This window comes from Haplochromis burtoni, unplaced genomic scaffold (genome assembly GCF_018398535.1).
Source record: "Haplochromis burtoni strain Fernald_Lab_line unplaced genomic scaffold, NCSU_Asbu1 Contig_13, whole genome shotgun sequence".
Classification (NCBI taxonomy): Eukaryota; Metazoa; Chordata; class Actinopteri; order Cichliformes; family Cichlidae; genus Haplochromis; species Haplochromis burtoni.
In genome coordinates, this window is record NW_024582374.1 from 685,948 (window position 1) to 701,028 (window position 15,081).

Sequence of the window (15,081 nt, forward strand, 5' to 3'; positions counted from 1 at the left end):
CGCTTTACACATCCAGTCATCCACCCATTCACACACTGGTGATGGCAAGCTACATTGTAGCCCGACCGAGACTGTCCAAGCCCAGGCTCGAACCAGCAACCTTCAGATTACAAGGCGAACTACCAACTCTTGAGCCACGATCGCCCATAATGTTACAGTTTGTTCCTTCAGTTGTCTTTTTAGTACCGCTTACACTCGCTGCCTTTTGTTGTCTTTCTCTCAACATTTTAAGGAAGTGTTTCCGTCATCAAATTCAAAATCAGCCAATCCTTGTTATGGAACAGTAAAATGTCTCAGTTTACACAATATGTTTTCTGTGTTATATTGCGAACAAAATATGGGTTTATGAGATTTGCAGATCATTGCATTCTGCTTTCATTTATACAGCGTCCCAACTTTTTTTGGAATCGGGTTTGTAAATATCTGTCTGATGAACACATCTCACCTTATTTCCACATGAACATTTCTGTTTGCACACAGTGGAGGTATAAATATGCAGTGCCACTCAGCTCTGTGCTATATTTAACAGAGCATCCATTGCTATTTCTGGTAGTTCTTTTTAAATCTGAGACAGTAACAGACACACAGAGGGGCATCTGGAGGTTTTCTGCTTTTAACTTCAAATCCGTTATTATCTTTTTTTTAAAAAAAGCAGTGAAGTCTGACAGTTTGACACTTAGTTTATTTATAAAATCAAATGGTGTAGACCTGGCTCAGTGAATTTCAAAATGCAGTGTGTAGGAAGAGATACAAAATAGTACAATAGTCAACCATCACTGACATTTCTATACAGGAAGATAACATTCTCTACATTTGAGCATTAATCTTCGAGGGGGAAAAAAAGCTTTTTTCAGCAACACTACCTGATAAAAGGAGTGGGAGGGTTACGCCTCCCAAAGGACTGTGCCCAAAGTGGAGTGGAGCGACCCGTTGAAACACACAAGTATAGCAGGCGACGCCACATCCCCAGTCTCGCAGGACATCGTTACACTGCGACAGCTCGAAAGTTAAAAAGGCACCACACAATACAAGTCACAAAGGAGATTCTGCCACACATTTGTAATGCTGAAACCGACAAACTTTAAGGCGGATGTCGTGTGCAAAAAACATCTTGAATATGTGTCACGCGTACTGTTCGGTGTCCTCTCTGGTGAAGTGTGCTTTGATTTCTTCCTTTACGACTGACTTCTTTAAAAAATATCTGAAACGTGAAAGATTTAAAGAATGATTGCATTATCACTATGTTGCTTGGTGTCACAGGCACATTCCAGGCTTCCAGGGAGTGAGTGGGGAGAGGAGAGGTGCTGGAGGAGGCCTCGCTGTGGATTTAGTTCCTGTAGCTTTTACGTCCCTCGCCCTCCTTGAGGAAGGTCCATATGAGGGTGTTTACGATATCGGGCTGGTCCTGCTGCAGCCAGTGACTGGCCCCGGAAATGATGTTAAGACGGAAATGATTCCTGATGTAGAGGCGGCAAGCCTCGGCCATTTCCTGTTCCAAGAAGGCATCCCGCTCTCCCCACAGCAGCAGCACCGGAGACCTGACGTGGTTATGGCTCAGAGGGAGGGAGCTACAGAAAGAAAGGAGCGACATGAAAAGCCTTCAGTTGATCACATTCGTCCCATATTCTCTTCACTGGCTTCCTGTTATCTCCAGAATTTAATTTTAAATCCTTCTCCTTACATACAAAGTTCAGAACAATCAAGCCTCATCGTATCTCACACGACCTCAGAGTACCTTATTATCCCGACAGAGTACTTCTCTCTCAGACGGCACAAAAACTTCACAAAACTATATTTATCCCAGCAACATTAAACTATATTTAATGTAGCTAGGATTGACTCCGAGCTCCTCACAACCATGTTAAGGATAAGTGGAAGAGAATGGATGGATGGAGGGATTCATGTCCATTCATGTCATGTACCAGATTTCCGATGGACCCGCAGCACCTGGGTCTTAATTTAACATCCTGTTCTGTAGTATCACAGTTGTTAAACATCACATGCAGTACGGCACGCTTCTGCCGAGACGTCCTCCAGCCTCCATCCTGTCTCAGACCAGAAAGCAGATATACATTTAAAAGGATGGCTGAATGTTGACTGTGCATTCACCTATTTTTGTCCCCTCTACATTTAGGTATGCTATCCACGAACAGACAGACTAAGTGGGCATGGGTCACTGAGATTTCTTTTACGTAAGCATACAAAAGCTACTCTGAGATAACTCATTGCTTGAGAAGGGAGCAGATGGCCCGCTCAGCCATGCATGTATAGGTCACATGTCAAAATTGCATGCACTGAGATTTTCTTTGATCTCATTTATGCGGACCATTGTTTGCCAGTAAACATGTAGGAAAGATGTGAATGTGAATATGAGACAGTATTGTAGCACTGACAGAAGTAGAGGCTCAGTTTTCTGTTCCCCCAGAGTTCTGACAGTAGATGGTGCTACTAAATGCAAACTACACAACAAAAACCTCGTTTATCCTTGGAGCGTAGAACATAACGTTTATTAAACTGACACAACTGAAAATTACTTTTCAAGCATGAACAAAAACTCAACGAGTAAAAAACATTTAAAACAGCTATTTTCTGCTATGTGTCTGGCAGTTTACTGCTCATTTATTTTGCAGCTGTCATGACCGTGGCAGTCACAGCTGAGACTGTGGTGCCAAAACACTGGGCCTGTCCTTGCAGCTCATCGTGGAGCGCTTTCTCTGAATGTTTAGAACTGAACTGTGCATACTGCTGATCTTCAGTATTCCTATTTTAATGTAAGAGATAATCCATCCTTGGCTGAGTGAATTCCCCACCTGAAGACATTCCTGTAATAGTTGAGGGCTCCTGTTAGAGCTCCCGGTTGTGAGAGTGCGTACAGGTAGGCTTCCAGGTCCTCTGCGGTGAGCCATCGGCCTTTCCTGCCGATCCCTGTGCTGCGGCTGGTGAACAAAGCCTTCAGAGCCTGCAGCAGAGACACAGCAGCAAACACTGAGTGATGTTTGCATGGGCGGTACGTTCTGATCTAGACAGCATTCACAGAAGGACGTCCATGTCGCTGTAACGCGAGTCAGAAAAGGTACTTCTGTGGTGAAATCAGCTCTGATGACCTTCAGTCACAGCTCTGGCTCTCTGACTCTCTGCTGGCTCGACGACACTGCATGCTGTGCACCAGCGCGAGCATATGGCAGCATTCTTTCATTTAATTAGCAAAACTCTGACATACTGATTATACTAGGTGATATAACACCAGTGTCTTAGAAAAGCTTAAATAATTATAAAGCAAGGAATTTAAATAGAAAGTAGTTTTTAGTTTTACAGTAACATTAAACTCACAATAAGCGGAGATTTGAGTTTGAGGTGGTTTGGATGAGTGTTTGTCATATTTTGGCTAACCTTTCACCTTTTCTCTATTTCCTGCATGTGTGATGTGCAAATCAATGATGGTATACTGTAGAAATCCTCAGCCTGTGGTGAAAACTGCAGGGAAATCTGGGCAGTTACAAAAAGGAAAGACTTGGTTTGAGGTGTTTATCATTGTTTTAAACTAACAGCAATACACACACAGACACAGCAAGCTGTACTCGTTTCAACACATCAGCATTTTCTCTGTGTCTTTGCTTTCACAACAACTGATTAACTGCGTATGAGGTGTTTAGTAGTCTGTAAATTGTAGCTACAAAAAATAACCCGAGGCACTGCCCTATGCGCTATGTGTTAATTAGCTGTTGATGAACTGAGTCAGGTTAGTCTTTATTTTCAGTCTACATGCTAACTAAGGTAAGCTTAAGCTCCCAGCTGTTGCTTAATATTTAATGAACAGACATGAGAACAGTGGCAACCTCACATCAAACTCCGGGAATAATCAAGCACCGGAAATACTGAGAGAACAACTAGAATCTGATCACTGAAAGATAAAATACAAACTGTGTGTATTTGTAAATCTTCTAACACAAAGACAAGATAATATTAAGTACAATTACTTCTAAACAATGGGAAGAAGAAGATAACAAAATTGAGAAAATAAGAAATTAAATGATTAATTACTAACAATATTTAAAAAATCCGGATATTATTTTGTAATAATCTGTAATCCACACATTTCCTGCAGTTTGACCTGATGTAAACACCAAAAATAGACACTGCTCGTAATGTGCGGGGTACACTATTGCACATGCACATCCACACACGCATACACACGACCTTGACATTGAAAGTCCACACACAACAGACCACCTTGAAATCATTGATGGAGAGCATGAGCTCCGGGAAGCGGGGCAGCTGGAAGAAAAAGTAATGACTGGATTTCAGCAGCTGGCTCGGGTGACGCAGGGCATAATCTGGAGGAGAGGAAAGGAGAAGAAAGGGGACATTTAGTTTCTCGACATAATTAAAGGGCAGGTTTCTTGTGGACATGATAACTCAGTGCCTCTCTGTCTGCACCATTTAAACCAGCTGTTCCAGCTTCATATTAGCCTCCTCTAATTAGTGTCTCATCAACTTGCTCTTAATGCAGAGGAGGATTTGCCAGATGGATGCAAACATCCAACTGAAGTAATAACACTTCCTAATTATCATTAATAATTACAGTAATAACCCAAGAGTCAAACCAGAGCTTCTCTAATTAGTATGGAGAATACTGATTTTCCAGCACACCGTCCTGAAATCATACCTGTGAACACAGACGGATGCGGACAGTTGAGAACAATGAGTTTTGTCACCATCTCGGGGTAGTGAATCGCAAACAGCCACGCTATGGTCCCACCCCAGTCGTGGCCAACGAGGCAACATCTGTTGTAACCTTGGAAGAAATAAAACACGAATGAAGGAAGCTGGAAGTCCATTCTAACGTTAAACCTAAGCAACAATGTCTGTGGCTCAAAAGTGAAGCCAACATAGTGAGCAGCAGCAGGGAGGATTTAATGGCTTTGGTTGAAGCTGTATACCGACTGCTTTCTTACATACAGGATGTCAGTGGGGTACTTTGAACTCTTGTTGGGTTGAACTGGATGTGTCTGCAGCATTATTTTACTATGTTTAAGTCATAATATATTTAGTACCGGAGTGCGTTTTGAGCTACAGAACACTTGTTGGCAAATGCAATGGTCATTTTGTCAGATGTCTTCATTCAAATCCGAAAAATAAAAAAAAAATATAAACCAAAAATTCACCCAGCGAAATTACATCAGTGTAATTTCATAGCTGTCTGCTGTGCTTGTGCTATAGCTGCAAAATGGTAAATACGATTCATGCAACTGGCCCTTTGGTTCGTAAATGGTCCCTTACGGTTAAAAAAAAAAAAAAGAGGATAAAAAGCCCCAAATCGACACAGTGGGTGATGCCACAGGGTCTAGCCACTTTGTTACACTGATACAGTCCATTGTGTAAAAAAATAAATAAAAAAAAGCCACTGCCTGAAAATCACTGTTGACTTTCTCAGAGGACATTTACACTCATCAAAGGATGGATTTCATGACATTCAGCCAAATGCTGACCAAAGTCAAGGCTTCAGTCTGATCACATTACTGTTGCAGTTGCTACAAACTGATCCCCTTACCTGAGGTCGCACCATTTACACCTACTAATATGAATCACCCCAGCAGGCCCCACTGATGTTGCTTATGCTACAGAGGAAGAGTCTATAATCTTAGACGGGGAACTACATCTGGAAAATAACAAAGCACCACGGCTCTTTCGGTCTCTGTCCGCCTTTTGGGCTGTTAGCAGTTTACTGAAAACGCTGAAATCTGCTACCGACATGGTAACTAGCATAACATGTGTTCTGTGAATGCAGGCAGCTGGGTGGCTCTCATTGGCTCTAAGAGTTGATCACAGATTAGAGAAGAGCAGTTATCAAACAATCAGTGCTTTCCTTCTTCCACTGAAATGACCATTAAGTGATTTGCTCAGCAATGTGCATGACTGAGTGCTTAGCTCCCAAAAACCTGTTAGGTAATTGACCGGGACAGCCAGAACAATGTAACGAGATGCAAAACATCGTGATAGAACACTTGTGGCTTTTTAAAAAGCTACAATATAAAAAAAAAAATCAATGGTTCAATTTAATTTGTGCAGTGCACAGAGCGTTACAGACTGATTGCAGTTCCTTCCAGCATTTCAAAGATGCACAACCTCTCAGCTTAATGTTTTGATGTTACAGGCCACAGCTTGACTGTTGTGGTCGAGTTTCACCTCTCATTGATTCAATTTATAGCTGCAACAGGCAGCTGCAGAAAGCTTTGTTTAATCCTTCCATTTTCCTGACTGCTTTTCCAATCCTTGATCATCACTTGATCATGCAGTCACTACCTGAAGGATAAAAGGAAATTTGAAACATAACACTAAACTGAAGAGCCAGATATTACCTATGAATGACTTTGAAGTAATGAAAATGTAAATGTAACACATGATGTGATCACAAAGTTCACCAACTCCAGGTGTTAAAAAAGGAAAGTGATCTGAAAATGAAAGTAGGGCTGGTAAAGTTGTATCACTGCTGAGGAAATAGCTTTTCCTCAGCAGTGATAGTTTTTTTTTAAATTTTTATGGTTTGGGTTGCAAAATTTTATGATCACTCCTCATTTGTTTACCTCAGAAAAGTTTAAAAGGCAGAATTACGTCAGTGTTTAACAATGTTTACGCCTTCTTCTGTCACATTTAACTGATTCATCTTTGATTATTAGGTACTTGCTGAGTCCTGGAAATTTCAACAGTGCTACAAGGAAACTTAAATGGACAAGAACAAGAGCGTCAGATAACCAGAAAGGTTGTAGGCAGCAGTTTAGAGAGATTATTTGAAGCCCTATATTTTAAGTTCAAACTGCATTTGAAATGAAAATGCTGCTAACAGTTCCTCTGCCTTTCGTGTGTCTTCCATTTGTGTTTGGCTACCATGGAGGAGTGCGACCGACAGAGTTTCATGCCCACGTTTTGGTTCATTTTAACCGTGTGTCTGCGTTTCCAGATCTACAGAACTCCTACAGTAAAATATTGCTGTAATAAAACAGAAATTTTCTTTGATACTGAAAAGAGTGAAGAAAGCACCTCAAAGACTATGCAGGAAAATCAAGACACGACCTTTTCGGCTTCCTTGTAATTGACACTGAAACAGCCGTGTTAACACATTTAGATGTGAGGCGACAGGTGTGAAGGAGAATGAAAGGGCTCATGTCCACTGAACACAATCTTCAGCGACATTTCAGGGCTGAGACAGATTACCTGATAGAGTGTGTAAGCCGTGCTGAAATGACAGGAAAAACACTGAGATACGTTGGCCAGTTAAAGAGCAAAAACTGTCATTCTGGCCAGATAATCATTAGCTGGTATGTGCACACCACCTCAGGCTAGCTCCCTGCCAGTGTTAGCACGCAGTCAGCAGGCTTTGGGCTCTGTATCTGCAGTGTCCCATGTTCACTTAGAATGAGTCACAGGAAGTTTGTCATGCCGTGCTGCAGGCCTGAAGGCTGTCCACGGCGCAACATTGATAAACAAGTTTATTTTTGACCCAATAGCTGTCAAAACACTCTCCGCTCCTCGGACTGATTCCGAGATTACAGGCACACAGTTCTCCCGTGTTTCCTCACCTAAGTACTCCACAATATCTTTGACATCCGTGACCAGGTATTCGAAGCGGTAACTCTCAGTGGAGAGCGGCAGGTCGGACTCCCCGTAGCCCCTCATGTCGATGGCCACCACACGAAATTCACTCTTGAACTCACGCAGCTGGTAACGCCAGGAAAACCTGAGGCACACACACATTTGACAAGTATTATTGACAAGACGATGCAGGTTAATGCCTGTTTCTCATGGATATAGAGATTTTTCAATTTAAGTTTATTGGCATTTATATTACATATAATACATAAGTAGGTAAAAACAAAATCACAGTTATGTAACAAATTATCAAAAGCTTTCAAAACGGATCTAAAATTAGACTTCAAACCTTCAAAGAAACCTTATAACGGGGACAGTGTTTAATGTCTTTAAAAGCGTGAAGATAATGTGTCATTTATACAGCTAAGGAGCAAGAAAGTAATTTGTGCCCAAAACACTTTATGAACCCCTTCTACAGTCTTACTTTTGCTCAAACATTCATTCATTTTCTACTATGGTGGATTTAAAGCCCATTCTCCTCTTTAAGGGGTTCTTCCATTTCTCCTAATGTAGTTAGACAGCAACATCGCACTTCAAAACAAGGCAGTTGAGGTGCTTCGGGCACCTGACTAGCATGCATCCTTAATTCCTAGAGATGTTTTAGGCATGTCCCACTGGGAGAAAACCCCAGGGCAGAGAGATTATATCTCTTGGCTGGCTTAAGACAGTGTCCCCCTGAAAGAGGTGGCCAAGAAGAGCGAGATCTGAGTATCTCTGATTAAACTGCTGTCTGACAGAGACCTGAATAAGTAGCAATAAAGGTATGGACATATGGATGATTTGCGTAATAAATTATTTTCTCTCTTTAGGGTAAATATGTGTGTTTTTAACAATTCTAGCAACTTCCCTGGTTTTCTGAACTCACGTCTCTTCTCAGGATTAGCATGAGAAGCACAACAAAGTAAACACTATGTTTTCTATGGTGACGTACGGCATTTATCCATCATGCCTCTTGATAAAGGACTTTTGCTTAGGACACACCTGTGCTTCCTCACTCCTAGCTCCTCCACAAGCTTTCTTTCTCCTTCAGGAGCAATTAAGGAACTGATAGCTGAAGGAATATAATTTCCAGGCCACAGAAGGTGAGAAGATGCAAGGAAGGATAAGTTAACAAAATGGAAAGCCTTTTGTTTGTCTTTTTATCTCCAGTCCCAGAGTCTATGACACAGACCCTTTCTGTTAAACATCTGGAGTCTCTAAGTCCAAACAGCACATTACGCAAGTGTGTTCACAGGCCTTTCCCCGCGATTACGATTCTTACAAACCAACTTTGCAAACTCTCTTTTAGAAACTAGCACTCAGCTTTCTTTCCAGCTGAGTGAAGGTCACCTCTGGATAATAGAAGCTGTTTTAGATTCTAATCCGCCCACTGATGTGGACTGGGATGACTTCCTAATTGAAGATCTTGTCAGCCCCCCTCCTCCTTGTCCTCTTCCTCCTCAGCCGAGTAACGGGGGGAAAGCAAAATGCAAAGCCCTGCCTGTGATTCTGATGAGTCAGGATAAGATCCCGGCTCTGAACCCTTAGATCTTTGAATACAGAAGAGGGCTGAAGGAAAATAAGCCCCTTGCAGCCCTCCATCCCCCTCCTGAACACAAAGTCTCATCTTTCTTATTTCTGAAAGGGAATTAGCACATTTTAAAAAGCACTCTTTCCAAGCACCTCAGTACAGTTTCATCGTTCCTCTGAAGGATATGTCAAGTGAAGCAGAAAGAGCTCCCCTCTATCGTTAATTAATCCCTGTCCTGTCCGCAGCTTAGATAGCATGCTAGAGATATGGACGGGCTTACAGTTCTTGACAAGCTCTTTGGCCCTGATCCAGACGCAACACTCAACATCATTTTTCATTTCATATCAGGAGGAAGAGAGCTTGAATGCTTTGGACCCCTTTCCCCCGATGGCAAATCATGTCTGTGAATGAGGACTCCTCTCTGCTGGCTTGGATTTGTTTTTGCAGGCCCACAGCCAGATCGCAGAGATTTAACACTGCTGCTGAGCAAGGGAGGAATCCTCATAGTGGAAATTCTAGAGAGATGACCAATGCAGCAAATACCAAATACAACTGCACAACACAACATCTTACAGTCTGGTTTAGAGAAGCTTTTACTGTTACTCTGACCCTGATTTGCCTCTGACCTACCAGAACTCAGGGAAGCCGTGCAGAAACAACATGAGGGGCTTTCCTCTCTCACCAGCAGCAACATAGTGGAACCTGAGGCCAGACTCCTGCACAGAAACAAGACACACAAAGACACATTTGCACATGAACACTTCAGCCGTCACTTTTATCCAAAGCCATTTAGTGAACACAACGGAACAAGCCAGCGCTCCTAAGTGACTGTTACTGAGGGGAGCTGCAGGGAAAACTACTACGGGGAAACAAGACAGGAATAGCTCGTTTTCTTTTGAGCCATTAAATAAGAATCAGTGTATCACAAGCTTGTAAAATCATGTTTACTGGACCTGAAACACTCTTGTGAATTTGTTTCTGCAGAATACTAAGTGCTCTAACAAACTTCAAGACTCCTTCAGGAAATGTTTGTAGACATTTAAATGTACATGTGTAATTTTAACACAAAAGAAAATTATGACAACACCTGCCCACATTTCTTACATCCACATTTAATCTTCCTAAATAATCTAAAGTGCTTTAATATGCAAATGTTTCATTTTGAAAGTTTAAAGACAAGACAAGCAGTGTCCCCAATATGTCAAACTAAAGGCTGATGAAAGATAAATAAAATTATGCAGAAGACACCTACAATATTTCCATCTGATGGAAAAAGTGAGAGTAGAGAAGAAGAACAAGTTGATGTAAACGCTTGTGTTTAAATAGTTGGAAGTTCATTAGATTTAACAGGGTTTGATTTTTTAAATCTTTTTAAGAAACATATCAAAGCTGTGCCTCAGAAATGTGGGGATTTTTATTTTTTTGCTTTTCTTTCTCATATATTACTGTTTGGGGTTCTGAGAAAGAACAACAAATACTTTAAGTGCGCATTGTAGGCTTGAGATTATTGAAGCATCTCTACACAAGGCAGTCAGGTGAATCAAAAACAGGAAAATACGGCTTAGACCTTTGCAATAAACTGATGCAAAGGTCCTCTCACCCTACAACAGCTGGAATAGATTTCAGCATTAAACAGAAGCAAAGAGGAAAGCTGCGCAATAGCGGGCTGACACAAAAAGTCCCCTACTTTACTCTAAAGTCCTTAACCCACCTGAAGCTTCAGGTTGCTGCACTACACTTGTGTAAGCTACATGCAGGACTGCTTCCTTAGTTGTGATATCACCAAACTCCTGCTTCTACAGACGTGTTGCTAAGATGGATTTAAGTTGGGCATATTCTACAGTCAAAGTCAGCTGATAAAGTTGAATTGATTGTTCTTGATAAAGTTCAATAGCTCAAGTGAGATAATAAGAAGCCAAAGGTGTTTCTGTTTTTAGGCAGTGGGGGCAGATTTAGTTCCTATTTAGCAAAACGAAGCATTGTAACAAGAAACTTCAGGGTCACTTTATTGTGCTTGCTCTGCTTGGTTTAGAGGCTTCGCGGCTACACTTAGGATCAAATTGCAGGTGATGCAAAATAACATCCGCAGTAATCATTATATTAAGAAAACCGAGTATCAGACAGGTACTTGTATATTGAATGATTTTGTTCTAATACATATAGTTTTATAATTCTGTTGATGAATTTTATGTCACATGTTGAAATGAAATGGGTGTTAGCGCACTTCAAAATGCTACTGCTTGGACTAGAGTCTATTATAAAACAAATCAAATACAAAGAAAGCAATATTATTGGGCTATTTAAAGAGAAAGACAATCCCCCACAATCCCCACCTTGAGGTGTTATTAAGTGTCAGATAGAAAAGCTTCTCTGTTTTTATTTAGTGGGGATTAGGTGCTTTGGAGGATCTGAGGATCTTTCTCTGAATATATCAGAAAACCACAGTCTCTGCAGATTTAGCAAATATTAGGATAGATTTCTGAGTGATGTGCTTTTTGGATGGTCAGCAGGATTTGTGCTGATATTTCCAATGTGTTTGAGTATGTGTACAAGTTTTCTTTGTGTGAGCAGGATAGTTATAAATATTATTTTTTCTGTTGACACTGTCAGTGAGCTGGACAGACAGAGCAGAAATGCAGGTTTTCCCTTCTTCATTTTGAATTTTACTTACTATTTTTAGCCTCTCATTGTGACATGGTGGGACAGTGGTTAGCACTGTCACATCACAGTAAATCCTCCGGACAGCAGAGGGTTTCTGTGTAGAGTTTGCATATTTTCCCCATGCCTGCAAGCTCCCTCTGGGTACTCTAACTTCTTCCCACGGTCCAAAGTCATGAATTTTAGGTTAAGTGGTGATTCTAATTGGCTATTGGTGTGAATGTGAGTGTGAAAGGTTGTCTGTCTCTCTGTATCAGCCCTGTGACGGACTAGTGACACGTCCCGGGTGTACCCTACCTCCTGCCCTATGACAGCTGGGATAGGCTCCGGCACAACCCTGAATTGGATAAGTGGAAACAATGGATGGAGTGGATGAATGGTATTATGGATGGATATTTAGCTGTTCATCCCAATTCATTTTAATATTTGATCAAATTTTATTTGCAATTTTATGGTTCTGTAAAGTAATCTGCTTCCATGGACATATACTTCCAGTACTTTTTTCTTTCTTGTATGGTTACACGTCAGCAGATTTATTCTGTTCACTTTAATTATTTCCCCTGCACCGTGTTGTTTTCAACCAAACCCTTCATGCACTGTGCTCACTGCAGATCAGATTCATTTGCTCATGGAAAACTTTGGTTTATGATTAAGAAGCACATGCTTTAACAGGCACATATGAGTGTTCTTGCGCTAAAACAGTGTACATGTATTCTAGTACTTGTTTAAGGTATTTGTCATTCTCTGCTACTTTTGTGGAACATTTATTTTTAAACACATTGCTATTCTCCAACAGATCATGAAGTAGATCAGAATTCCTTCTTATATTAATACGTTACTAATGACAATCCCATAATATAAGAATGACAGGTACATGCTGCTGTACTTGTCATGCTTTAAGTACATCTTGTGTTGGTAGTCATTCCGAAGTCTAGGATGTGAATAATTCTTCCACCCCTCACATCGGGACATGCTTTGATATTTTAATTACATAATCCTGAACACACACTGTAGGTTGGTAGTTAGAGGCTGGCAGCACGCTGCATGCAGAGACGTGAGGCGGAGGAGCTGTTCTTTCAGCACCACCTGAGCTCCGCGCCAGCAAGCCTTGACTCCACCAAAAACATTACAAATAAATAAATAGAAGCGCTTCGCAAAAACAAACAGACGCTTCGAGATTGTGCTAAAACATCGGGCCCCGTTTGGATTTTCACGACGCGACACGGCGGAAAGGTGTTGAGGCGTTTTTTTTTTTGCTTTTTTTACACGTGAACACCCTGGCGTCCGTACACACACATACACACACAAAGGCTGTTACCCTTACAGACACCTTTCATGTCCAAGTGCGTGCGCGTCTCTTACCTTGATCCTAACATAACAGTGGGTTCCCAAGGACGTGTCATTCAGACAAGCCGGGGGAGTTTCACGAATCACCCATTGGAAGGTTGTTGTCGGCCTTAAAACGATGTTCCACCAAAGTTTCAGCAGGGCTACGATGGCGCAAAGAGCACAATAACCGTATATCAATGACCAATACCCCAAAACTCTGATTTTCAGCGCAAGACTGATTAAAAATATCAGCAAGTTGTGGAGCACTCTCGCCATCTTTACATTGCCGCAGGAAATCAGCCCGGATCACGTTACCTATTGATTGATTTCTGTTAACTGGTCGTTTCTGTTTAAACACCGCTCTGACAATGCCGTCGTTTCTTTACCAGCGCATACGCACGACTGTCTGAAGGGAGGATCCCAACAAGCGGCTGAATGGGACGGTGGCAAGAGCATCACGTCAGATTTCACGCGTGCGTGTGACAGCCGTGGCTGTTTGGCAGGAGACCGTGTTGTTGACTATACAAGGCAAGTCCGAAATCGAGCAATAAGCGTCTCGATGCGGAGCTTTACGTTGATTTACATTGAACAGCTAAGAGGCGCTGTTAAGCAGCAAAACCTCCGGAGGAAAAAAAATCACTGCAAAGCACCACGGCTTCACGCTGTTATGGCAACAAAGCTGCGATAAAAAAGAAAAAAAAGGTCTGCGTGACTTCAGCTCATCATCAGTGAAATAATCCCCGTTATTTTAAATTATCTCACCAAGCGCTTCATGAACAATAAGTGGCGGTTTCCCGGTTTAATTAGCAGGTAGGCTGTGACTGCGCATTGATATGTTAATGAGATGCGGTGTCACAGGTGTGTGGCTGTCAAGTCTACTAAATCACACACGGACACGAGCAGGTCAATTATTCCGTTAGAAAACCGAAGCGGGGACCGGATAACACACATCAGAGGCCAGTTAACCGACTTTGGATCAGCTTAACCCCTCACGTGGCTGGATATGTGGAATCGATAAAGACCTCTGTACGCTCACGCGAATATATGGAGGCCCAACCATGGCAAAATGAAGAAATCCTTTCCCCAGCTATTCACAAGGGGTCGCTACAGCGGACAGCTCCACATATTTGATTTGGTAGATTTGTTACACCTTATGCCCCTTCTGAGGAAACCCTCCAAGGGCTTTGATTCTCCTCTTGGATCAACCCGGATCCTAGGCGAATCTGTAAATCGCACTAGTAAAATTAAACAGGATTTATATTTTAAAAACATAAATTGTAAAAAGAATTATCCTAACACTATTTGCACTTAAGGGGAACAAACTACAGTTAAGTTTTATTTATATGTTTAACTCAACAAATTTAAACTTAACAAATGTTAATTGCCATCTCACCCCGAACAAAGCTTGTGTGATCATCAGTGTTTCCCTCTGCCTTTAAACTCAGCTTTAGTTATTTAGCCAACAGGAGGTTTGTTACTATATATCTAGTCTCCCACATTTTGATTGGTCTACTAACTCTTAAACATTTTGTTAGTTTGGATGCTTCATTGTAAATCCGACCCAGAGACGCTGTGAGAGAAACATTTTAACAGAACACATTCTTTAAAAAGCAAGGATGGCACCAGCATTTCATAAACAGTTTTGTTCCTGTTTTAAATCTACCCTACATGATGTTTCTTTTTTAAATCCAAGACTTTAATCAAGCTCTGCACAGAAAAAAATAACATAATGCAATAGTAAACCTATACTGAATAGATATGTTCATATATGCCTGAAGCACAAATACTGATTTCTACCCCTTTTTAGTCATTTATTTATTTTTTACATTTACCCCTCTATTTTACTTATGGGAATACTACAACATATTTACAGCTACATCACATTTATATTGTAGAAATTTACTAAAACATTCAGACATTTAGATTCTAATTTTAAT

General features: G+C 41.3%; 1 protein-coding gene across 1 annotated transcript; it reads right to left on the reverse strand.

Annotated features, from left to right (window-relative positions):
• Positions 1-125: 125 nt before the first annotated feature.
• ephx4 (epoxide hydrolase 4) lies at positions 126-13,811 on the reverse strand. Its single transcript, XM_005919813.3, has 7 exons — positions 13,178-13,811; positions 9,788-9,873; positions 7,578-7,735; positions 4,667-4,795; positions 4,231-4,334; positions 2,811-2,959; positions 126-1,568 (listed from the first exon to the last, which is right to left on the reverse strand). Exons 1-7 carry the CDS (start codon positions 13,418-13,420, stop codon positions 1,328-1,330), a joined length of 1,110 nt encoding a protein of 369 aa, XP_005919875.1. The 5' UTR covers positions 13,421-13,811; the 3' UTR covers positions 126-1,327.
• Positions 13,812-15,081: the final 1,270 nt, after the last annotated feature.